This window comes from Equus asinus, chromosome 8 (assembly GCF_041296235.1).
Source record: "Equus asinus isolate D_3611 breed Donkey chromosome 8, EquAss-T2T_v2, whole genome shotgun sequence".
NCBI lineage: Eukaryota > Metazoa > Chordata > Mammalia > Perissodactyla > Equidae > Equus > Equus asinus.
This window is the reverse complement of record NC_091797.1, coordinates 45,582,837-45,609,937: the sequence shown is the minus strand read 5'-3', so window position 1 is coordinate 45,609,937 and position 27,101 is coordinate 45,582,837. Positions and strand designations below refer to the sequence as shown.

Below are 27,101 nucleotides of genomic sequence, written 5' to 3'. Positions count from 1 at the left end.
GCTGCTAATATAACATCTTTCATTTAGTTCTGTCATCAAAACTGGAATGGAAATAAGTGATCCCATTCATATAGATGAGGAAACTGAGGTCTAAAGAAGCTGAAATAACCCAACTCACTAATGGCAGAGCCACAATGAAAGTATGTTCTCCTGATTGTTGTTGATAATATGAGTAATTATTAGATATTAAGTACGATTGGGGCTGTCCTTGTGGCATAGTGCTTAAGTTCAGTGTGCTCTGCTGTGGCAGCCGGGGTTCACGGTTTTTGGATCCCCGGGGGCGGACCTACACCACTCATCAGCCATGCTGTGGCAGCATCCCACATACAAAGTAGAGGAAGAGTGGAACAGGTGGTAGCTCAGGGCTAATCTTCCTCAAGCAAAAAAAAAGGAAAATTGGCAATAGATGTTTAGCTCAGGGTGAATCTTCCTCAGAAAAAAAATTTAAAAAAAATAACCAATCCAGATATTAAGTATGATTAGACATTTTCTTCTCAAATAAATTGATAGGGGTCATGTGCCCAAAGAACATTGTCTTATATTGCTATAGAGCTTGTTCTCTCAACTCCTTTGGGATCCTATTGGGAATAACTTTCAAAGACAGTTATATTAGGTGACCTGCATGAAATTGACATTTTTGTAGGTCAGAAATGGCAGACTGTTGGCAATTTCGTATGGTTCTACTGAACAGCTAGTGGACTTTTTCCTTTAAATTTTTTCTTAATAAGATAGGAATCCAGATCAAATGATTGTTCCCTAACGGCAGGATTGACCATTAGTATGATGATAATTCTAACTTCAGTTTGGCCATTTGTTTATGGACTATGTGATAAGATGATACTGTTGAGATGGGGAACCCTTAAAACTATCTTAGTGCCATGTTCTCCTACCGTCTTATAGCTTGGATCACAGTACTGGTGACCACATTTATAAAGTCATGTGTTATATTGCTGCTCATGAAATTGATGAAACACAGAATTATTTTTCCTAATGTGTCTTGTCATCTTTTTTTCCACCCTTTTTTTTTCTTAAGACTAGATGTCCGAATTTAACTAGGTTCCACTTTGCTCATCTCTATGATATAGTAAACCTTTCTCCTGAAAGGTATTTGGGGTTACAATATCATCCATATAGAATGCTTGGCACTTTGAGTTTTACTGCTGCTCTTTAATCATTCACTACTTCAAAGTTTGTGTAATGCTGTTAGAAAAAAGCTTTCACTAGCTTGGAAGTTTAAAATTATGCGTATGTATATTTTTTTCTGTTCATTCTCTGTGTAGCTGCTATAGACATAATGTCCTCTACTCTTAGCATGCCAATCAAAATCATGGAAGAATTTAGCACTTAACCTTCTCTGATGATCAGATTAATTCCCAACCTGTGGTGGTGGGAATTGAAACTTTTCCCTGACACCAATAATCATCTTGGGAAATCATTTCCACGGGGATGGCTTACTTAAGATGAGGGACTGACAGACCTGAAAGGAGTCAAATGTCAGAGTCCTAATGTTGAGCAGTTTCTGACGTGGGCACTGTATGAGTTCAACACCTCCTACAGATGCCTCTATTACAGGGTACCTGAGCCATAGAAGCAAAGAACAAATGTGAAATACCTTGAAGTCTTTTTATACTTATAATAGATAATTAATTTTATTAGAAAACAACTACTGTCCCCTGATTAATTTTAAAATGAGGTTTGTATGGGTGTCATGGTAGGTAAGTGATCATCATCTAAGGTGGTGGTTGAGTTTATTGACGAAAAGAGAAGAAAGTGACCTTGAAGTTGGAATTGGAAGTCTAAATTGGAAGCTTAGAATAACTTTGCTTAAGCAAATTATTTTTGTTTCTACCATATGCCAGTTCCTTTGCTGTTCATTCTCACCTTTCCTGGTGAGTTGTCCTTGTAGTATTTTGTGGTATTTCTGTATTCCCCTGAAAGAGGCATTTCGTATTCATCAATTTGAATGAGAGAGGAGATTTACACTTCATGCTACTAAAAAAAAGTACCTTGCAGGTATATAAATTATGGAGTTGCTTTCCTGTAACACAAACATCATTGTTATTTGAAACTTAAATCCAGAATTTGGGGCTGTGTTCTTTTGGATCTATGAGGGCTAAGCTAGTAAGTACTGAAATGGTCTCTTTTTGGCCTTTTGGCTAAGATGAAGTGTTAGTATCTGTTCTTATCAGTTTAATAAGTACTGAAATTAACCTTACATTTACAGATAACGTCTATACTTAGAGAAAGAACATCTGTGTTCCTAAAGCCGTTTCACATGAATTCTGTTAGCATTTCTTTTTCTTTCCCTTGGTCTTTTAGTACCTAAAGGAATAATTTTTTTCCGTAAGAACATGACTCAGAGTAGTCACGGGAGGAAAAGGGTGACATGGCAAAGGGCGGGCACTTGGGAATCAAAAAGGCCCCGTTTGAAACCTGGCTCAGCCACTTGGCTTGTCAAGTGACTTACTTTCTTTCAGCCTTTGTTTCTCACCTGTGGAACGGGGATTATAATAGTTTGTGGGGATAGTATTTGGCGCAGTGCTGAGCCTGGCACATGGGAACCATTATCTGGGGAGGCAGAGATTACTTCAGAGGAGACTTATTTTGAATGTTAGAAATTACAGCAGAGATTGGTATTGCCTTTCTAAAACGTTTTATTGAGAAGCTTTAAAATATTCTGTCTTTACTAAAACATTTTTTGGAATTACCTTCAAAGCTATTTGAAATCTTTCAAGAAGAATTAGTCTCATCAATTTACAGTCACACCTAATTTTTGACACAAAATGGTATTACCGGCTCTGGCCAGACTTGCGTCTGAAATGCCTGTGGTTGACCCTAATTCACTCTCAAAGGGTAAGAACTTAGCATCTGTGCAGATCTTCAAAGGAATGTGTATGTTCCATTGCCCTCAAGGTTGGTTCCAGAAGAAGAGTTTGAAAACTGTTTTATATGGTGGTGGTGGTAATGGCATTCGTATGTCTTCACCCCATGTGCTTGTCTACTTGAAAGGAGGCAGTGAATCTATACATTCTGGCCTGTTTTTAAAAATCTTATTACTTCATAGTCTTACTTCAAGAGAAGACTAGAGAAGTGCTGGAACGAAAGTCTTCAAGCTTAATCTTCTTCCAAGTGAGAGAGAAAAATCTCTGATAGTTTAGTGAAGATGCAAAGGCTAATTATAGCCGAGGATTGGTTGCAGGTCTGGATGTGGGAGTTAGTTCTTTTAAGGGGAAATGTTGCTGCACATAATTCCACGATTCACTGCAAGGTGCTCTGATGATGCGTAGGAAAAGAGCACCTGATATTAAAATTTATAACGAGTTAGGACATTACAGCAAGTGAATAGAAACTTCTGAGGCAATTCCGTTCAATTTGATAGTCGTTCAACCTCCTTTGAGATGAGAAGGTGGATCTGCTGTGTGTTGGGCATCATTGCTGTACCCTTCGTGTACCACTTTCCTATTAGACTGGGTATGGAATGCAGGTTGGAAAATGTTTCACCATAGGAAGCATATATGAAACAATATAATACATGCAACCATTTGCACCTTGGAAATCACTGTATTTATATATATTTTGGTTAGGTTCTAAATTGCCTTTTGGCCTCAAACCCTGCTAGCAAGAGGACATTTTTGGTTGGATCTTGTCAAACCATTTTTCATCCTTGGAGAAACCTACAATATTCACAGTTTTGTGTGAGAAAATTTCTCAGAATGAAAAACTATGTTTTTTTTAAATTAAAATTGGAATTCCAATTGAAGAAAAGTGATAGTTTGGGGAGTTATTTTATATTTAAATTTGTAATGTTTGCCACATCTTTTTAAGTGGCAAGTGATCTTGAGGAAGGAAAATGGATTATTAGAAGTCCTCTCTAGATTTTAGTGTCTTTGCTTCTCTTGTCCCCGTTACGGATATTTGCGTGTTAAATATAACTATTCTCTTAGAACTGTGAGTAACATCTGAAATGTTCCACTTTCCTTGAGAGGACACTTCCTCTTAAAAGAAATGTGATTTTATTTTTAACATTCAAAAAGTATTCAGTGATTCAGTTGCATTTACTCCTCTTTGATCTTGCTTTCTTTTAAATTACATTAGTGTGTGAGATCTAAGTGAGGGTAATTTAAAAACCAGTTTTACACGCACACATGCAGACACAGCCTCTAATTATGCAAATTCATTTAAAAGGCTTTTCATTACAGTAATGGAAAAGCTTTTACAGTTTTAGGAAAGCTTTAGCTTTTTGGGAATTTTAGGCATCTAATAACTGGTGAATTCAATCAAATTTTTTGGTAACTGAAGATCAGTTATTTTCTTATTTAAATTTTTGATTTTTGTTTTGGGAACAAATTTTAGTTGGAAGTGTTTTTTTCTGACTCTGCTTTTTTGCATTGTGTATTGATAGAGACTTTATCTTCTCCGTTAGTCTGCTTACTGCTGATAACATTTTTTGTCTTTTCTCCTTGGGCTTTCCTTAGCTTGGCCATTGTGTAAGTACCTTATGAATCAATAAATTAGCATAAATTGATACATTTGATTTTTTTTTAACAATTGGAAAATGTTAGTTTTATGGGTGTATGCTACAAATATTATCAGTCGAGAGTATTTATATAATAAACAGAATTGAGCACTTAAATGTTGCCTGTATTTTCCATAGATGGAATATTTTTACTGTACTTTATAATAGAAAGTAGAAATTCTCTTGTAGAAATTTTACTTCTGAACAGAGAAATCACTAACAGCAAATAATGAAATTGTCAAGACTTGTGCACTTACGTTTGTATTCTGAAAAACATAATGGTTTTGCATGCTCTGAAAATCAAATTGTTTCTTTGAAGTGTTTGCCTAAATCATTTCTTGCTTTAACTTTGATGTAGCATACATACACATTCACTTCTTCAGCTGTTAACAAGCTGTGATCTGGAGCAGTCCATCTCAAAAGTATTTGTGGTGAAGAACCTGGTTTTTTTTTTTTTTTTCAAATTTCTGATTTGTCATAACCCATAAACTTTTGCTAAAATATGATAAAAATGAATTCCTACAAAGATTTAAACAGACAAAAAATACAAGCCCTCAGTTTTTCTTATGAGATACAACAGACCTAGTATTATTATTACTAAGGTTTCTAAAATATTTATAGTCAATTTCTGTACTTATTTTATGTCAGGCCACAAACTTTGCAGACTGCCACCAGTCCGCGGACCACACTTTGAGTAGCAGGGTAGTAGGGATGGTCTAGAGGTGGCGTGATAAGATGGGCTTGATGGAGCATTTGGATAAGCTGGAAAGCTCTGGAAAAGAAAAAAAGGAGTAGTGAAAGTGGCCTGCACACTCTTGGCGATAATTCCACACACTGGGTCAGAAGCCTTTCAGCTGTGGAGTTGGGTGGTCTTGATTTCCCTGAAGTATGTAGACCAGTCTCTTTGGGAGGTCTGCCTGAGTGACACTCACCTTCAGAGGTCACATCAGACACCTTAGAGTAATTTGCTGTTACCTTAAAAAGTTGGAAGGGCTGGGGGCCAGCCCGGTGGTGCAGCGGTTAAGTTTGCATGTTCTGCTTTGGCGGCCCGGGGTTCGCCAGTTCAGATCCCTGGTGTGGACATGGCACCGCTTGTCAAGCCATGCTGGGGTAGGCATCCCACATATAAAGTAGAGGAAGATGGGCACGGATGTTAGCTCTGGGCCAGTCTTCCTCAGCCAAAAAAAAAGAGGAAGATTGGCAGCAGATGTTAGCTCAGGGCTAATCTTCCTCAAAGAAAAAAAAAGGTTAGGCTGAATTTAAACACATCAGCCGAAATACTCCTGAATAAAGAGTGATCTCAAAGATCTGCTCAAAACTCTGCTTAACATATGAGTAGCCAGAGAAATTGGTAGGTTTTGGGCCAGGGTACCATAGAAATATCGCATCTAAAATAGTGAAACAAGAATTCTTTAAATTCTTACATCAAAACTTGACAAGTAGAAAGTAGCACTTTATATTTTAAATTTGGTATGGAAGTTTATATAAATTTTAATTTTCTTAAGGGAATTGAGAAATGACCATGTTCCTTGGTACATAGTAAGTTCCAAATAAATGGTAGTTTCTTCTCTCTTGTTAGTAAGTTTACTGAGCAAAGGGGCTATAGCTTGGGAAACTTTGCTTTCTGCACAATGCTTTACACATTGTAGGGACTCAAATAGTTGCTGAATAGAAAACAGAAAGATATTCTGATCTCTATAAAATATGCTTTTGGTTTCATGTCAAAAGATGAAAAATACTGGGTTTTATAGGTTGCCTTTCTTTTTGGCATAAATTAGGTATTGAGATGAAATTAACAATTTGCTTTTGGTTTTGCTATAAGCCAACCATAATGATAGTAATTTAGATTAATATAACGTCTTTTTATTCTGTGGCTCAGTGAGTTTGTACAAATCATTTTTTGCACTCACCTTTAACTGTTTACTACCTACTTTATAACAGTTGGACCTCACACTATTTCTGTAGGACAATTAGGGATGGGTCCTTCCTGAAGTGTTTGACATTCAAAGTTAGTGTGTGTTGTCTCCTTTGGTGGTTTTACTGCTACTTGGTTGAGTTATACCTTGAAATCTGTAATAATCAGATAAAACAGTCACATGTTCTCATGTATAAAAGGGACTCTTTGGATTCCCAAAAGTCAGAAATGAAGAAAATTCTTATGGGTTGACAGACAGTGCCTTGCCAGTGGTGGTCCTGCGTGGGCTCCATCTTCTTTTTGTTTCTTTTTCTAATGATTTTTAGATTTATGTGGTATGAGAAATAGCAGTGACTAGTGACTGGCTCTTTATCCTCCAGTAGGTGAAGCCTTTACCTTATATTTGGTTTGTGTTTCCGTAGCTGAGATCGGGAGGTGCACAAGTGTTAGAAGGCTGCATTGCCGAAATCCACAACATCACCAGCTTAGACATCTCCGACAATGGTAAGTCAGAAATCAGAAAAGAAATAGAAATATTATTTGAAGCATTTAGTAAAGGGAAAATAATCTTCTAGCCCAATCTAGACAACACCTTGATAAAAATGTTACTTTACTTCTCGACCAATAGAACCTTTTAATTTAACAATAGAATTTATTTATGGAATAAATCTGTGCCAAAAAGTCTTACTAAGTTGATTCCGTGACCAAAAACGCAAGGTCTATGCAGTAAAATGAGTCAGTTAAAAAATATATATCATCAGTACATTGATAAAGTTAAAGATCTGAGTCCAACATTTTGCGTTCTTGGTGATAATAAAATTGAACCCTCGTTTATTTATTCAGAAGCTTGTTTCGTTAGCTTCGTTTCTGCTGATTATAATAGCATGTGAGTGTGAACCTGTTAAATTTGCATAGACAACTGCAGTTACTTACCAGCGAACAGTGCGTTGGAATCTTCCCTCACAAAGTGATGGGGAGAAGTGGAATTTTCTGCCATTATCCGTGCTCCATCCCTGCTGACTTTATTTAGCCACTGATTGTATAAGAGATTTCGATAAGTCTTGTAGAGAATGAGTTTATCCCTGTGAAATAATAGGACATGAAAAGAGAGCAAAAAGTTCCTTTGAAAATAAAAGATTAGAACCCAGGGCCCTCAGGAAAGTCACCCAACGGCGTGTCACTTTTGCTTTATTGTGTTCCAGCTGAGAATTCATTTAGAAGCATGTGTTTTAATTCTCCACTTACTCTGATTCTTTCCAGGTTTAGAATCTGACCTATCTACCTTAATAGTGTGGCTCAGTAAAAACAGATCAATACAACACCTGGCATTAGGCAAAAATTTTAATAATATGAAATCCAAGTAAGAGTTTTGAATTTTTTTTCTATGACAATGATGAAAATAACCAGCCTCCTGAAAGCTTTTGATTTCATTCCACTGTCCGCATCTTTAAAATCTCTTTAGAAATCTGACACCTGTGTTGGACAACTTAGTACAGATGATTCAAGATGAAGAATCAGTGAGTATTCGAAAAGCTTTTGCCTAAAATCTTTTGTTTGTTGCCACTCTTACTAATTATTTCTACTGGGTTAATGCTGATACACTTCAGATAATTTTATCTATGTATACATTTTCTCTTATTGTTATTTTAAAAAATGGGAGAAATATGCTTTAGTACAGTTATAGAATGTATTGAAAATTTACGTACTTTTCATTCAACTCATTTACTAACTAAAGGAAGATTGTAATAGCTGAAAATAGTATAAATTGACTTCTAAGCTCATCTTTTAATAAATCATACTCTTTCCTAACTTCACCTAATACATTAATCTGCAGACATGAATTTTTACAATCTAGTTGACTTTATGACCTTATATCATGCTGAGAAACATCATATTGCTCATTTGAATTTTGTCTAATAATTACGCAGAATTATAAGAGACTAGGAGAGTTGTCTCCCATCTTACATTGCTTCTTGAGCTCTAGTAATCATTTTATTTTTATCCGTTTTACTGCTTGTGACTAAGAATTGGTTCAGGGTAAAGAAATTTAATTCTAAATAATATCCTATTTTGCTGCCCTTTAAAATGCATTAGAAAAAAGAAAGATATTTTATGGACAAAGCCAGAAGCACTCTACTGTTAATTCCTTTAGTTTAAACCTGGTGTTTCACACCTTATATTTTACTGATGCTCTTTAAGATTTTTGTCCCTTTCCCAGCTTAGTCCTATTTGGCCACCAAACTCAGCTTTTATGTTTCCTAAAATCCAAATCAATTGGTATTCCTACTATGAAGATTCACATTATTCATGTTCTGTGACAGCTACTTCTGTAGGTCATGAGAGTGATTTCCTACATTAATCATGTGAGATATGTCACATTTTAAAAAAGTATTATTTTCCCTTTTGAATTCATACGGGGTAAGAGCAAATTCTATTATAACTGTAAGCTAATTTTGCTGAGAAAGCTAAGGGGCCAGGAGAGATGGAGACCAAAACTTTTCCTTGCTCGTCTCACACCTGTTTGTGGGGATCTGATCTGGAGGGCAAGAGAAAATTCTGTTGTGCCTCCTCATTGTGTGGATATAATTTCCAACCTGTGGGCTAGAAATGAAACTCATTATTATTTAATGAATTAAAATGCTTGTCTTTGTCCTCATTTGCCGATAAACCCCATATTTTGTTCCTATTATACTGGGTTATTAAAATTAGGGGCATAATTAGAATGTAATTTACACCTTTCAGAATTTATACTGTTTGTTTTACAGATTTAATTTGACTTTATACTGCCCTGCTTTATCTGAGCTTCTGATTTCCCAGTATTGGCCCAGTTTTAAAAGATCAGGAAAGTTGATATTGCAGAATCGTATTTAATGTTCACCGCCAAATATTGTTTCTTAACATATATTTTAGGAAAATTTATGAAAAACATATTTCTTAATTTCATATTTTGCTTATTACATGAGGGTCTTCCAACTCTGTTTCTGTAATTTTGAAAGTCTCTCACTTAAAAGATAATCTTGATATTTAAAACACACCTAAAAACATGTCGGCAGATGGTAAAATTTGCTATATAAATGTGAATTCTGTTTATAAGTTTAAGTAGTGTGCTGCTGATTATGTACAGTGAAAAGCTTTTTATGTTCGTGTCATTGAAAAGTAGGCGGCTTTTTCAAAAAGCAATTACCTTCTGTTTTCTTCCTACTTCTGCAATAGTGATGCGCAAAAACAATTTTAAATGATTGGGAGTTATGTCTTGTGACTATAAAAATTCCACCGATACCTGGCACAGTTGGGCTCATTTTTTGTTCTACTTTTTAAAGGTTTTTACGTATGTAAAGTTCTCTCTTTGCTTTTTCCATCCTGACCTTGTGTTTGTAAAGCTTGTTCTTTGACAGTCCGTGGAATACTGTATTTGCCCAGTATTGCACATTACGTTCAGCTGGAAAACCTAGATGTCACCTGCAACTCTAGACAGTTGTTGTCAGGCTGCTGCACCCAGAGCTGTGGGATGGTAACACTGAGGGGCCAAGACAACAGGGAATCTTGTTTTGAAATATTACGTACAAACCTGTTTTGTAACCAATAGAACAGAGTGTGATTTTCCTGGGAGTGCCTGTAACAAGGAGACAGATTCTCAGATTCAGCACCTTCAGCTATGAAAAGAAATAGTAATGTTACATGGAAGTGCAATAAATCAAGAAGGGATGACCTTATAAATATGCATGCAATTCAGGCTGTTCTCTTCGCATTAATAACTCTGCCTATTATTTTTAAGTGTTAACTGGGGTGTATTAGAGTTTGAATATAGTATTGGAGTTGGTGCTCACTAGCTTGGAGACTTGGCAGTTTTCCAGTGTTCGGAAGAAGCTGTAGTATATCATTTTTGTAGTAGTTGAATAGAAATTGTGGAAATGATGAGAGATGTGATTACAGCTTTTTATTAAAGCAACGTTGCATTTATTTTTATTTAAAACATTAAGTTTTCTGAGCCTGCAGCATTTTTAGTTAAGTCTTTTCCATTTACTTGAGTGTAGGATCTTAAGAAAATTGAAACAACCTCATTCAGCCTGACTGAATGTAAGCATATCCAGGCTTTTTGGCTGAGGTTTTAATTGCCTTTTAATTACCGTGCCATTTAACTTTTAAAGATTTGATTCTAATTAATGTATTACCTTTTGATTTTGCCATAGATGTATTTAGTTTAGAAAACATGGTCAAATTTGGGCTATAAGGACACAAGTATAGTCACTTGGTAAAACTATGACCACATACATAATGCCACTTTGTGGGTATCTGAGTCTGGAAACCATCAACACCCTCATCCTGCCTCCTGCAGCCATTGGGCAGATGCGCCTCGAACAGGTGTCCTTTGGAAGTCAATGTTCAATGGTTGAGTGAACACACATACACCCCAGGCTTTGTGTGGGGGTCATACAGACCACCCAGGTACATCTTGAGACCCCAATCCCATAGGCCACTGTAGAACCTGGTCATAGATGACCCTGGAAGATACATCCAGCATCCACCACCCTGTGATGTCAGCACTGCTATGGAATAAGCATGTGGAAATGTTTAGTGTGGCTGGACCAATATGGACCACCTCAAGCAACTCAGGAGATGTCCAAAACCCCCAAGGAAGTCTGAAATCTGACTTTTAGAGCCACATTGCTTCATGTCCTGGAATTCTCACCCCTTTGTTAATTCAGTTATGGCTGAAATCAAGGATAGCAAATTCAAATGTCCACAGGGCTAGGAGGGCAACATAAACAAATAAAGTGAGCTGGGTGTAAGTAGGGAGTACTATTCATTTTTTTTTTTTTTTTTATCAGATGCTAGGCAGGCCAAACCAAACTGGCTTCCAGGCTGAGTGGCTTACAGTCTCTGGCCTAAATGGACTGCAAGTGGGTTGGTGTGGATTCACCATACAGCTTAGGGTTCTAAAAACGTCACGCACATTTTACTTTTTCTTTTTTTTTTTTTTAATTGTAGGTATCTCTTCTGATTGGTACTTAAAAGATAAAGCTAAGGGTGGTGATCAAAAAGATCGGGGATAAACTAATAGGGGCGATGTTGTGTTAGAGTTAAGAGCACAAAATTTGTAACTAAACTGTGTGGTTCCAGTTCAGCTACTCTCTGTGTCACCATGGTTGAGTCACTTAACCTTTCTGTTTCTTACTTGGGAAATAGGAATAACCATGCTTAATATAATTATACCCAAGTATTGGGTTACTGGGAGGATTATGTGAATAAATACATGTAGAAAGCTTAAACAGTGGTTAAACAGAGTAAGTGTTCAATAAATGTCAGCTATTATTAATCTTGGCTGATTTTTATTTTGCATTTGGCCTCTACTAGTGTTGGTTTTTCTTTTTTCTTTTTTTTTTTTTTTGCTGAGGAAGATTCATCTTGCGCTATGATCTCTTGCCAATCTTCCTCTTTTTGCTTGAGGAAGATTCATCCTGAGCTAACATCTGTGCCACCACAGCATGGCTGCTGATGAGTGGTGTAGGTCTGCACCTGGGAACCAAACCCAGGCCACCAAAGTTAAGTGCGCCGAACTTAACCATTAGGCCACAGGACTGGACCCTCTACTAATATTTTAAGATGTTATTTCACCTTCTATAGCAGTAAAATGGGTAAAAAGGGATAGTATAGCAGTACGGAAGCTCAGAAATTTTTGTATAGTATTTTAATTTATTTCCTCCTATCCTCCACTTCAATGGAGCTGGTATCTGCCACTCTAGATATCTTCCTACACCTTCCCTTAGAAGAGAGGTGGCTGGTAGTCGGCATTAAAACAGAACCTCTGCATGTTTGAATCTAAATGTTCATTTTATGCCAGAGTGTTTATGTTCATTTTCTGTCCCATTTATCAGGTTCTTTTGGACAGAGCTTTCAAAATCAGACACTTTGTGCAGTGGGTACCTCCCCTTTATGATTCTCCATGGAATGGGTCATTGAGAGTGGGGGCTGCTTTGATGAGACAGTGTGAGTGCTTTCTCTTGTGCCCTCTATAGCCTCTGCAGTCCTTGTCCCTGGCTGACTCGAAACTCAAGACTGAGGTCACCATCATCATCAATGCCCTGGGAAGCAACACCTCCTTGACCAAAGTGGACATCAGTGGGAATGGAATGGGGGACATGGGAGCAAAGATGCTGGCCAAAGCACTGCAGATCAACACCAAGCTCAGGTACGCATGTCAGGCCCTCAGCCCTTAGGAGTGGACGCTTGTTCTCAGGAAGGCCTGGAAAATATTCTGACCAGCAAGCATTGGAGAGCTGGCTCTGCCTGCATGGGCCTGAGCTTCCCATGCGGCCAGCTGAGAAGCAGAGGTGACAGTTGTCTTTTGTCAGAATACTGGGGAGAGTGTTCCCAAATTTAGACAAAGTGATTTCTTCAAACTGTTGTCTTAAAGATTTCCAGTGAGGTGAAACCTGACTGAAAGCTGTTGCAGTTTCCTGCTTCACATCCGTGTCGCAGCTGACCGATGTGTGGGGAAAGGCAGTGAGCAGCAGAGGAGGGTTCCGTAGGCAGTGCCAAACGAGCAGAGCTGGGAAGACTGAAGGAATAACACGAGGGACTTCCTGTCCTTGGCTGTGAGCCTGGCCTCTTATCTTTCCCTCCTACTCCTGCCAATATAAAGACTTAAAACCCAAGGGATCCACTGTCAAAGGCAAGTTCACACTGGGTACTAACTGTGCTGTTTAGTGGTTTTCATCCATAGTGCTTCCGAAGCATGGCTTTTCTTAAGGACTAGCTGTGTGGGAAGCACTTTTCTTGAGGACTAGCTATGTGGCAACCACTTTCTTAAGCCCTAGCTAGGTGGCAACCATGTTATTATCATCCATCATTCAGAGAGAGCCAGATTGCCACCTAGTCCAGCAGTCTGCCGGACTGTTAATTCACATTACTCTTCAAGGGCTCTTTCTTGATGTTTCCCTTGCTCTCCAACATAAGACAGAGTCTGAACCTTTTGTCTAAAATGAAGCCAAAAGCCAAAAACTGCAGCAATTTCTTTGAAGGTCAGTGTGGCTGGGAAAAAGGTCATTGAGATGAGCAGGGGAAAGCAATTAGAGGTCGTAAGACCGGGATCATTCAGACAAATAAAAGCCATTTCAAGTGTCAGGCAATGTGACCAATCCTAAAATACCTCTGAAGTATTCACATTCTGAAGGTAAAATAATACTTTTCTTCCAAAATAGGTTTTGTGTTGAAAAAGTAAACAACTTCCTATCTTTGGTAATTGAGGTTTAGCCTGCAGAGTGAGCAAAGTTCCTGGGATTTTTGGTCACACTGTCTCAGGGCAATGATGAAAACCTAAGAAATTATGACAAGATTCCCTCTAGTTGTTTAGAATGGAAAAAGTCTCAGTGCCTGAAATTCTTTATGTTGGACATGGGGCTGTTGAGCATCTTTTGTAAGTAGCTTCAGCCTCAGACATGAATACTTAGAATACTATTGGGAGACTATCAGAGAAATCAGGTTTTAGAATTTTCTGGCTAGTGAAACATTAGGTAACTTAATGGTACATTAATGTGCTCGTTGTTGCTTTTAAGTATGGTTTTTTCATACCACTTAGCAGTAAATGTATTAAGAATGTAACATTGGGGGAAATGCTCATCCTTGCTTTGTTTGAAACAAAGATGAACATTATTCCTTGCTCACATAATGCCATTGTATGAAAATACCTAGACATTGTCACCTGTAAGAGATTTATCTTCAATGGGAGAATCGTTTCTTTCATTGCTAAGTGTCTGATCATTTCTATAATTTGGTTTTCAAACAGGACTGTAATATGGGACAAGAACAGCATTACTGCCCAAGGCTTTCAAGATATAGCCGTTGCTATGGAAAAGTAAGTTTTATTTAGGACTTCTTTATGGGAAAATAGAGAAGAACCAATGGTGTCTGTGTTATCAGTGGGGTAATAAAAGTAGCAATAGATTGAGAGTCAGAAGACCTGGGTCTGAGTTAGTCTACTGCTAACCAGCCACAGGACCTGGGAAGACATTTACTTTCTGCTGGCCTGAGTTCTTGATCTGTAAAATGAGGGCAGAAATGCTTGTTCTGCCAAAGACACTGCCTTGTTGTGAGGATTAAATGAGATCATGGGGAGGGACCACATGATGGTTGCCTTGCTTCCTTCTTCTTGCGGTTTCACAATCTCTTTCCACAGGATCTTGCTTTTTTGACCTTTACAACAACTTTGAATGCAGTGGTGAGAAGAAAGCTGAGGTCCAGAAAATAAAAATGAAATTGATGAATGGCAAGCCTAGGGCCAACTTGTCTCATTACTGTAAAGAGCTTTCTTTATTACCTTGCTAACCAAAGTCTGCAATTATTATTTATTGTTGAGTTGACTCTTGCAGTAAATTAAATGAGAAAATAATAATACAAACTTGGCTGAAAAAAATGCTAAAAATCTGGTTCTTTCTGAGCTTTTCAATCCTTATATTCTATTCCAAAGGCAGGAATGATCAAAGCAGATATATAGCATCAAAAATGAGACGTGACAAAATGTGGGTGTGAAATGGGCAAGAAGTGTATAAGTCAGTCCCCTGGGGAAGGGGAGAGTGTGCTCATGATTTCGTGTTTTCCCAGATTTCTCACCGTGCATGAGTCCTCCTAGGTGGAGCTCTCATGCCCAACACGGTGACATGAATAAGACCCTAGAGCTGGAATTAGGAGCCCTCCATTCAGGTCCCAGCTCTGTCACCAGCAAGTCTGTGATCTTCAGCAAAGCATCTCACCTTTCTGTTTAATTCTTTGTTTATAAAGTGAGAAAGTCAAGGAAATATCTCTGCCTCCCAATTCTAAATCCCAGGGTTCTGCTTTAGCTAGGAGGTCAAAGTTGCTGCCACCACAGGCCGTCACTAAATATGGATGGCGCCTCGCACCATCCAGTCACCACAGCCACCTGTCCCTGGAGCCTTTTGTGACTGCAGAACCACCTATAATTACTCCTCCTCACCACAAAACCTCCAAATGGGACCGTTTATTTACCAATAGCTGCATTTGGGTGCTAAGAGCACAGTTGCTACCATGATGATGTTGTAGACAGCCCAGACTGGTCTTTGTGAGAAGCCAGAAGCGTTCACACCAACATTTCCAGACTGATGGTGGGGCTCCCTGGATTACAGTCCGTTACATACGCTCTCCTCCCAGATGTCAATGGTTCAAAACCACATTTGTTTTAAATAAACGAGGCTGGTCTGTAGCATGATCAAAATTGGATGAGGGAAAGGAAAATCTTCAAGGCTGCAAAAAAGATGTACTGTCTCTTAGTTTCAGTTGGCTGGCTCCTCTTAAACCAAAAACAACAGTTTTGCTAAAGCAAAGCTAAGGTGAAAATTGAAGTTACAGAAATAACAGCCCTTTCTTTGCTGGTTATTTTACATTAAGCCACCATATAAGTTGGTCTGGATGAAGAACAATTTTTCCATTAGATAATGCCCATCTAGATTAAAAAGATTACTGTTATGATTAAGATAATTGTTTGTTTTCTTTATTATTTTTTCATTATTTTCGCAATTAGTTGTTAATGTACTCTTCCAGTAGAAGTCATCTAAATATCCATGAGCATCACACTGTGAATGCTGCTTGTCGTTAGAGACCTAAAGCAAGCCAGCTGTGATACCAGTGCACTGAGAGAATGCCCCAGTCGTTACCACAGGACCCAAAATGTCATTCCTCCTGAGCATCATGTTGTAGACATGACAGATGCGTTTTGGGGTGGGAGAGGGAGCTCCAGTGCTCGAGTTTGCAGTGGGGGAGCAGGTGTTCACGGCTGACCGGGCACCTGGCAGTTTGTAGCAGGGTCAGGAGCAAAGGCCGGCACACAGATGCAGAGTTCTGTGTATTTTCCTCCCACAAAAGTGACTCATCCTTGCACTCTGCGTCTAATCAGCCAGTCAGCAGTGGTGAGGTAATATACAGAGGCAGTACTCCATAGCTGCTCCATTGGTGTTTAGAGCCTGGTGGACTTGGATTGGTCTTGACTGCAAACTGCAAGGACCTGCAGAGCTCAGGGTGTGGAGCTAGGCAGGAAGCTCGCTCCCAGCAGCCTTTCTAAAGACAGTCCCTGGTTTTGGACTTGTTTATTTAAGGGAGGCCAGAGCCTGAACAGACTGTTTCTGTGGATGCTCATGTCCTTGCCTTGCAAGCAAGTGTTTTGTTTTGATTTTTGATTTTTCCTTGAACAGTCTGGATCTGGCTATCACATGTAGTCGCTGTGGTGATTAGGTATGTTCAGATCTACTGGTGGTTCAAACCTAAATGGTCAATGCGGAACTTTTTTTCTAGCTTTTCTCTTGGTCTGTCTTTCCAGTCTCATTTTGAAAATTCTTGATATGATTCTTGATATGATTAAAAACTGAAAGCAAAACAGCAAAACCACGTTTCTTAAAGTTGTGTCACTTTTGTAAGACAGTAGCAGGTGGCCAGTGGTGCGGCACACACGGAAACAAAAGAAAGCTGATCTGCTACCTAGGGGCCTAAGATGGTCTAGTAGTTTAGAATTTCCTAAAATATTTGGCAACTATCTTTTTGGCTTTTAAAAAAGAGTGCTGTATTAAGGTAACAACAGGAAGTTATTTTTAAATAAACATTGTTTTCTCCTTTTTCTAGGAACTACACATTGAGATTTATGCCGATTCCTATGTATGATGCTTCTCAAGCCCTGAAAACAAACCCTGAAAAAACAGAAGAAGCTCTGCAGAAGGTATTGAGGAATCAATAGCCTAATTATAATAAATTCACATTTGAATTGAATTATGTTAATAATTCTGAACATATGAGCAGTACTTTGTTTTTTTCTAAAGCTTTTTTCGCATTGACTTTGTATTCTTATAACACGACTGGCATAATGCGTGACTGGAGGAGGAATAAAATAAGAAAGACTAAAACTTACCATGAAATTTAAGTGGAATAAAATAACATTCTTACAACATCATCATGTCGGAGCTTAAGCATGCATAGATAACTTCCTGTCTGTCCTTTGGAGAATGTGTGGAAGTGGATATCAGTTAGCATTACCTTCATCCTCTTCATTCTCAGTAGATAGAACCATCCCTCCGTTCCTGATCAAGAAATTGAGGGTATTATTGAGCTCTCTCTTCACCATCTCTGTCTGTCAATGTGTCTAAATCCACACTCATTTCCACCTTCTTTCTGGCAAACCCAGAGGATGATGGGTACCTTCCCCTTCGTAGTCCGTGGTGCTTTTGACCCCACCATCTCTGCCCTGTGCTGGAAACTTGCCCTGTGAGTCATCCCCTTGCTCTGCCATATCTTCATCCTTCTCTTTCTGGGATTATGGTTACTTTTCTCTCCATTTTTAGATGTGCTCAAATATTTCCCATCCGAAGAAGCATACTCCGCCTTTACTATGGGCTTATTTAGGGAATCTTTGAAATTTTTCCTCTTTGTTCTCTCATCTGGTGATACTACTCTCCATCCAGTCTTGCAAGCTTGTCTTTCCTTTCGTATGTCTTCCTTAGCTAATCACTCACCAAGTTGATTGATTCTATAGAAGAAATCTCTTCATTAGCTCTCCTCTGCTCTATTCCTGTTACAGATGTCTTGTTCAAGCCTCATTCTCTCTCACCAGGATTATTCTACTCTCTTGTTTGTTTTCCATGTTGCAGTCAAAAATAGCCATCTTATTTCAAGATAAATTTGAACAGACTAAAACCTTCAATCCATCCCTCTCTGCTAGCTGTAGAGATAAAGCCTGGTCTCCTTACCTTGGCATGAAATTCTGCTCAGGGTCTGCCTCCTATCCACCTCCAACTTCATCTCTTACCAACACTTACTTTTTGTTTTGCTCTAACTCAGCGAACTTGATAGAAATGCAAATTCTTGGGCCTTGGAAGCTCAGGTGGGACTCAAGAATCTTTACAAGCCCTCCTGGTGATTGTAAAGCTTGAGAATCCCTGCTCTAATCTAGATGATACTCATGCTTTCCCCACTACCATGAGTGTCTATTTAAATTGAAATCAAATGTCTGCTCAGACAGGAAGAGTCCTCAAAGCCCCTTGATTCCCCTAGGTAGGGGGTCTTCTCAGCATTGCCTGTGCTTCTCTCTGTCACTGGCTTTGTGACATTGTTTTAAGTTACCTGCCTCCATATTTTTTTCTCCCAGTGACTTGTGAGCTGCTTGAAGTCAAAGCCTGTGTATTTTTCATCTTTTTTATTCTCAGCAGCTAGCACAGTGCCTGGCGTGTGTGCTTGGATGCCCCTTAGACATTTGTTGAATAAAAGGGAGTAAGATTGGGGGCAGCGAGGAGGGAAAGCTGTGGTGTGGCAAAAGAGATCGTCTGAGATTTGGATTCAGAAGATCTGACTAAATCAAATTCTTTTCTGCTTTCTAACTTCAATAAGCTATTTAATTTTTCTGAACTTTAGTTTCTCCATCTATATAAAAAATAAAGCTATTCAATTACTATGTCTAGCTGACACTTAACATATAGTTCTTACTGGGTGCCTGACACTATTTTAAATGCTTTGCCTAAATTAACACCTGTAATCTTTAAAATAAACTCATAAGATAGGTTCTATTATATCCCCATTTTACAGATAAGAAAACTGAAGGACAGGGTGAGTAAGTAATTTGCCTAAGGTGACCATGAGGATCAAACGAGGTAGTATATGTGGAAAGCAGTTTGTCAACCATAAAGCAACATACAAATGTTAGATATCTTTATACTTCCCTAAAGGATATTAGTCATCTTATAACAAAAGATATATTCTAGAGAAATTGGGTTTCTGGTTTCAGATTTGACATGTGAAGAGTTTGGAAGTCATCATTCCTATCTTCACAACAAGAAAAAAAGCTGAACAAACAGCAACTCAGTGACTTTTCTTAGATCTGCCAGAGAATTGAGGTTACAAAGCAAACTGTCACCCTGGAAACTGGAGAGATGGGAATACAGAGAATCACAGTGAATCGAAAGTGAAATCAGCTCACCAGGAGCAGAAGTTACTGGAGCCAGTAACTCAGAAGAATGCTTGAACAAGAATTGATGAATTGCTGGAGGCCTAATGTGGACTACTTTAAGAGCTAAAACTCCTAGGGAGTCCCTAGTCTTAGGGAGGCCCTGGCTCTTTCATGCATTTTACCTCCGAGAGCCCCACCAAGTTATCCCAGTAAAGACTGGAGAAAAATCCCTTCCTGTTTCTGGCAGGGGGAAGGGGAAAAGTAACCATTTTGAAATACACTCATTGCATTCTGTTCTCCATAACAAAGGCTCAGCCTCAAGGGAAACTGGTCTGCCAGAGCCTTACGGAAGACAATTAGACAACTCCAGCCCCCTCTAGGCTTCCTGTTTCAAAGAAGGAAGGGAAAAAAAAGCCTCAAGAAACACTTCTTAAGGTCATAGCCCAGAAACTCAGGCCACCTAAAAAAAGAAACTCTAAATTTAATCATAAGATTATAGAAAGCTTCCCCTCTGTAACACTTTATCACCATATTAAGTATAATAACGGTGGATTACAACTGAGCAAGGCTGTAAGAAACTCTGTTTAAGAAGGAGTTTCTAGGGAAACCCCAACACAACTGAGGAGACAAAAAGAAGGACACTAGAAGAAATTAAACACTCTGGCACATATAGCCATAGCAAACATTCAACGCAACCCAGCTTCTAGCCAGATTCACATGAAACCTCACCCTAAAAGCCTGATTCCCTTGGTTCCTATTGACAGATACATCATATCTGGCTTTCAGTGAAAAAATTACAGGGCATGGTAAAAGACAAGAAAAAACACAGTGTGAAGAGACAAAGCAAACATCAGGATCACACTCAGCTATGACACAGATTTTGGAGTTACCAGATGGGGAATTTAAAATCACTATGATTAATATATTTGGGGCTCTAATGGAAAAAGTAAAAACAAAAAAAATTCAAAAACAGGGAATGTAAGCAGAGAGGTAGAAACTCTAAGAAAAACTCAGAAAAAAATGCTGGAGATCCAAAACACTGTGACAGAAACAAACAGTGAGTTTTATCAGCTCATCAGGGGACTGGACACAGCTGAGGAGAGAATCATTGAGCTTGAAGATAGGTCAGTAGAAACTTCCCAAAGTAGAATGCAAAAACATTCCAAAAAAACAATGGGGAGAAAAAAAACCCCAAACAGAATATCCCAGAACTGTGGGACAATTACAAAAGATTGAACATCCAATATGATGAGAATACCAGAAGGAGAAAGAGGAAGGAATGGAAGAAATACCTGAAGGAATAATGGCTGAGAATTTTCCAAAATTAATGACAGCCCTGCCAAACCACAGATCTGGGAATCTCAGAGAATACCAAGCAGGATAGATACCAAAAAAACTACACGTAGACATATCATTCAAACTGCAGATAACCAAAGATAAGGAGAAAATCTGGAAAGAAGCCAGAATGAAAAAACACCTTACATCCTGAGAAATAAGGATTGGAATTACATCAGACTTTTGGTAAGAAATCATTGCAAGTAAGGACAGAGTGAAGGATTTAAAGTGTGGAAAGAAAAAACCAGCATCCTACAATTCTGTATCTAGTGAAATTTTCCTTCAGAAGAAAAAGAGAAATAAAGACTTTCTAAGACAGCAACATGACACAGGATGAAAGGGAGAAATTGGTAGTACTCTAAGGTACCTGTAATACTCATGAAATGGGATAGTTTCATTTGAAAGTGGATTTGCATTAGTTGTAAATGTGTACTGCACACACTAGGGCAACCACTAAAAAATTTTTAAAAGAATTATAGTTAATGTGCTAAGATAGAGAAAAATGCAATCATGTATGCTTAAAACTAGAGAAGGCAGAAAAAGAGAGGAAGATAAAAGAAGAAATGGAACAAATGCTGAGTATGCAAATGTGTTAATTATAAAATTTGTGGATTCTTTTTTTTTTTGAGGGAGATTAGCCCTCAGCTAACATCTGCTGCCAATCCTTCTCTTTTTGCTGAGGAAGACTGGCCCTGATCTAACATTCATGCCCATCTTCCTCTACTTTATATGTGAGACGCCTGCCACAGCATGGCTTGCCAAGCTGTGCCATGTCCGCACCAGGGATCCGAACCGGCAAACTCCGGGCCACCAAAGCAGAATGTGTGAACTTAACCGCTGTGCCACCGGGCCGGCCCCTAAAATTTGTGTTTTTTTTAAATGAAGAATTGATGACTTTACAGCTCATAGTGGCTTTTTCCTGTAATACTTACTATGCTCTTACATAGTCTAGTTTTCATTTTAACAGGACTTTATCCTCTGGAAGAAATATGTCTTTATAATTTTACTCTACTACAGGACAATATTGTGATTCTGAACTCAATCTTTATAATGTTTTTTTAATACAAGATTCTTTTATTAAAGTACAAGTTTTTTGCCTCTTGTGCTGCTGTTTTCAGCAGTGAGACCGAAGATGTCTAACTGGCTCTAGATTGTTTCCCGGGTCGCTGCTGCCCAGGGGTACTGGCAGATGTGATAATGACACTTTTGGCCCTTCCCTTGCCATTTGATGTGAGTCAGGCCCTCCATCCTCAGCCCCTAGGAGATGGGTTTTCCGTCCTTGGTCTGGAATGGTGCATGGAAGGAAAGTTTACCCTTTATTGCAAGATGTGAATACTTTCGGTTGTGATGTGTACATAACTCTTAAACATTATTATTCTTCCTTCCCCTTGTCCTGGCTTTTAGAAATGAGCTTTGAATATTATTTTTTTTTTCTAAATATTCCCTCCAGGCTTAGGTTGTGAAGTACTATTGGTGCACCCAGGGAAGGTCTGGAAACACGTGGGCCAGCATTGGGTGACCACCTGTGTGTGAGCTGAGCCTCCCAAATAAACAGACTGCTCTTGGAACTGGCCCACAGCCAGGGCTTAACGAGGCCAAGTGTAAAACAAGTAACAAAACAAAAGCACCCAATGCTGGGTGGCAGCCTGTGTCTGTCATATTTTAGGCAAGAATCTTTTTTTTAGTGAAAACACTTTACATTGATGCTAATGTCACCTTGGGAAGAGATGACTTCTTGGGGAGCAGCAAGAGAAAATTAATGTAATGTAATTTCGTGGAATTAATGTGTCACTTTAATGATGTTTCGTTTCAGGGACCTTTTCATTTTTATAATTTCTTCATTTGTGTTTAGTAGAAAGGAACACTTTGTTCTGCTTTACGGTTTCCAGGGGTGATAGTAATTATAGTCTATGTTTTAATTGTTCCTAATTAGTATTAAGTAGTAGTCATTTTAGCATATGGAAAATTAAAATGAAAATGTAATAATCGTGAGAGCCTCACAGTTATTAGAAGTTCTTAACCCGGGAACTGTAGTGGCAAATTAAAAGCCAAATGGTTAAGTGGTGTTATTAAAAACAAACAAAAACAACAATTGGAAAAAAAAAATAGATGGCACAATTACCCATCTCAAATCATTTTTTCAAAAACATCTTCATAGATATCCATCATTTCCAATAGTTAACCCTACATTTTTGTTCAATGTATATCTCTCGCATGTTGTTCTTCTTAAATACTTTATTTCAATCTCTTACCATTTGTACATTTGAATTTTTCATAGGAGATTCTCTGTATAAAAATACACATTGTCAACCAAGTTCAACATCTCTAATTTTCTGTGAAAGTCCGTTTTCTTATTTTCAGTAATTTTGCTAAAATCAGTTCTGTTTTTGAGAAAATACAGAAACCTGGTGGGATTAATGAAACTAGTATATGCCTTTGAGTTTAGCAGCCTGTATCCTTTAAATTTTGTACCTATTTTGTCTTTTTTCCCCCCTTAAAAATAAAGAATTTTCTAGATGCTGGTGGATTGTACCACTGGAATAAGGCTAAGAGGTTCAGTATGGATAGAGTACCATCCATACACCTGGGGGATATTTATTTAACTTCTGAACTGTTTAGTGGTTAAAAATTCACAAGAGAGAAAGATTGCAATTGTGTGCATGAAAGTGATGAAAAGTCACTAAATGGGGTTTCCTAACCCTGCAGGCGATTAGATAACTTGCTTATCTTTGTCAACTACCAAGTCACATAAAAATCACTCCTATTAACCTGCAAGTTAAATTTCTAACTGAGACCACCAAGAATGCCTCACGATGATAGCCACTTTCCTCATTTCCCAGGTTTGTGGGGTCAAGTTACTGGCAGGCTGTGTGAATTAGTGCTTTGGTTTTAGGTTCAGCAACTGGCTGTTTCACTTATAACTTTACTGTCTGCTGAGTCAAGATGTGTTCTTGAGAGATACATGTGCTTAATTTCCAGATAGAAAACTATCTGCTCCGGAATCATGAGACCAGAAAATACCTTCAGGAGCAGGCCTACCGCCTCCAGCAGGGCATTGTCACCAGCACCACCCAGCAGGTAAGAGGGCGCCCGTCTTCTCCACGTGTAGTTTCTCCTTCTGCTCAGGCTGGACTGACCCTTTTAAAAGCAAAGGGACAAAGGACTTATATTGTTTGAATCATTCTCATTGGGACAGTGAGAACTGGTTTCTGAGAATGACAACAAATTTAAGTAGAGTTTAGGGCAAGATATAGAGGGAGGAAAATGTAGGCTAATTCTCATGCTAAATGTGCACTTTTAATTGCTGATGATTTTGTGCCTTTTAATGTCGTCAGTAAAGTGTATTTTAAGTTTATATGCAAATGTTAGGAACACCTGATTACAGATGGTAAAATCTGAGGGTAGTCAAATTTGCTACTTTGGAGACGTTCTGCCCCTTTCTCTCTATTCCCTCGCACTTCTATGAGTAGGAAACAAATTCCCAGGTTCTTCTGAATAATTAAGAATTTGTTGAAAATTAACACTTAAGTGCTGAAGAGAAACTGAAGTGCTTTTCTCTTTTATTTTGTTCCTATTCTCTCTATCCAAGTTTAGAGAGGAAAAAACGGATTATAATAATAAAAAAGTGTGAAATGTTTACTTCCAAAAATATCAACCAAAACTAAGGATCATAAGATATTTGAGGAAAACCAGTAGCATGTAAAAGCAAGATAAACCAAAGAACCACGCTCAGATAATTCAGAGGACAGCAGAGGACTTAAAAAAAAAAAGGAATTAGTAAGTTCAGTGGGACTTGAGAGAATATTATGTCCATAAAATAGGAATAGGCTGCTATGAAAAGGGATAGTCAGAGAATAAGAAACAATGCTTAGCAACTGAAGATATGGTGACTGTAATATAGAATTAAATAAACTGATAGGGCACAAATTAAGCTGTTTCTCTGGAAGAAAAAGTAGAGGAAATCTTTAGAACATCAAGAGAAAAAGAGGAAAAATATGAGAGAAAAGTAAGTCAAAATGGTGAATAGATTCAAAATGACCAACAGCCTTCCAACAGGAACTTCAGAATTTAAGAAGAGACATAATAGAAAAATTTTAAAAGAGGGAAAATAGTAGAAAACCATTTCACATGGATCTTGGGGTTGATATGACCGCTAAAATTGATCCAAATAAATGGGCAGAAGACCCACGCCTAGATGTATCCTGATCGGAACACCTAGAAGAAAGAAAAAAAAATCGTAGAGAGTTCCAGAGAGATTAAACATGCTCTGTTATAGGGGAACTAGAACCAGTTCTTAGCATCAGTCCAGTTACTAGAAGGAGATGAGGTAATGTCATCGAAGTTCAGAGGGGAATTGATTTCGAACCAAGAATTCTGTACCTAGCCATTGTATCAAACACATATAAGGACAGAATAAAAATACATTAAGATGTGGACTTAGATATTTTACCCCCAATATTCCATATGAAAAAAGCTTTTGAGGAAATTCTCCAGCGTAACAAAGGAAAACAAGAAAATACACAATGTGTGAGGCATAAATAAGAAACTGTAGCGGAAATGAAATCATACAGATTATAAAAGCTGAAAGAAAGCTTTTAAAAGTTGCCACTTTGGGACAATCTGCTTTGAGCTGCAGGATTAAAAGACATAAGATTACATTTTTTTCTCAATGGATCTCATGATCATAATTCTGTAACTGCATTTTAGTGGATTTAAAATTTTAATGTCAACTTAGACAAGAAAGGAAAACTTAATTATTGTTAGATTAAAAAAGTGTTAATATTGGAAATCTTAATGTAAAAGTAATGAAACTAACTAAAATTAGGAGTTGAAGAGTGGTAGTATAATTATTCTAAATTTTTAGTTTTTGTTTCATGGAATCAACCTCTATTTTCTATAATTCATAAATCAAAAACACAAATTTGGGTCTACTATTTAAATTTAAAATGGAAGCCACCGGAAGAATTAGAAAAGCAAGTTTTCAAAAGTGTTCATCTCAGAGATGAAGAACTGACTAGTAAGGGAAGCTTTGTCATTTGAGGTCATTTTCTATGGTTTGCACTATTTTCTTACCTTCTACAGATGTCATTTTAGTTTTTTCTTGTTGCTTTCTCTTAAAACACAATGAAAGAAAAGTGTCTGTAATAAAAGCATAACGTATAATATTCCAAGTAAGTAAAACTATATGGACGACTGCATAGAGATTTGTGGAAAGGTGTTCACCAAAATGTTAATGATGGTTATCTCAGGTGGTGCGATTAAGTGAATTTTATTTTCTTATACTTCACAGTATTATTTGAATGCTTTACCGCAACCATGTGTTATTTATATAAGAAAAAGTAAAGCGATAGGTGTTGAATAAAAGAGCAATAATAATTAATGAATATTGGTGAAGTAACAGGGAGTTTTGAGAAAGAAAACATTATTTTGACCTTACTAATGCCTTAAAAATCTAATTTTTTTTCCTGCAAGGGACTGATATCGGCTTAGTACTTTATGGTTTACAGTTGTTTCCTGGTTTTAGTGTTTAACATTAAAAGCAATGAGAGTGCTAAAATCGTCCATTGAACCTTTGCCTTCGGCTCCTTTATGAGCTGCCCTAATGCAGGCTTTTCTTAATACAATATCCCTCCAGCTCTTTTGCTCACTCACAGGGAATTTTGCCCATCCAAAAAAATTACTGCAGCAACCTTTACCGCCAATTCTTAAAAGTAAGTTTCATCTTCTCAATCGAGAGGAAATTGTACACAGGAGGCATAATGCGGATGTTTAATTCTGCGGGGATGGCATCGTTCTGAATTATTTGAGTCGTTATGTAGTAGGTATATTGCCACCTTTTCACTTTGGGGATTTCCGAGGACATCATGATTAGCAATGTTCAGACTTTAATTGTTTTAGTCACTTAGGAGAGATTTATCTCCTTCTTATTGAAACTTCTTGTTGAAGTTTCCAGACAGCTGAATACAGAAAGAATAGACCCTCTGTGACTGATGCCCTGCCAGCTGCAGAGCCAGTCATCATTCTCAGGTGACCCTGAAGGAAGGAAAATGTTTTAATGAAACGCCGAAGCCTCGTAACTGTTCATGTATTTGTTTTTGTCTCGTCTGTCTTTGTTTAGGAAAGACCTTTATAAGCCTCAACTCTCCACCTCTGCTTTTGATCTCTTCTTTTCCATCTCATAAACTCTCTTAATCAAGAGTCAGCAAACTTTTCCTGTCAAAAACCAATAGTAAATATTTTAGGCTTTGCAGCCTGGATGGTCTCCATTGCAGCTTCTCCACTCTGCTGTTGTAAAGCAAAAGCGGCCTTAGACAATATGTAAGGAATGAACGTGGCGCTTCCAATAAAACTTTGTAAAACCAGGTCCAGAATCACCTGTAATTTGCCAACCTCTGCTC

At 38.0% G+C, this 27,101-nt stretch overlaps 1 protein-coding gene and 1 pseudogene across 10 annotated transcripts in view; both read left to right on the top strand.

Annotated features, from left to right (window-relative positions):
• The window catches only part of CARMIL1 (capping protein regulator and myosin 1 linker 1), a 309,026-nt gene that overhangs the window by 196,569 nt on the left and 85,356 nt on the right, over positions 1-27,101 (top strand). For all 10 annotated transcript variants that reach the window (XM_014851594.3, XM_014851592.3, XM_070515533.1 and 7 more), the window contains 7 exons: positions 6,854-6,935; positions 7,692-7,791; positions 7,894-7,948; positions 12,449-12,621; positions 14,218-14,286; positions 17,058-17,151; positions 23,683-23,781. In XM_014851594.3, coding sequence (XP_014707080.2) covers positions 6,854-6,935; positions 7,692-7,791; positions 7,894-7,948; positions 12,449-12,621; positions 14,218-14,286; positions 17,058-17,151; positions 23,683-23,781 — 672 coding nt within the window. The remainder of the gene's footprint in view (positions 1-6,853; positions 6,936-7,691; positions 7,792-7,893; positions 7,949-12,448; positions 12,622-14,217; positions 14,287-17,057; positions 17,152-23,682; positions 23,782-27,101) is intronic.
• LOC123288475 (U2 spliceosomal RNA) lies at positions 2,137-2,254 on the top strand (annotated as a pseudogene).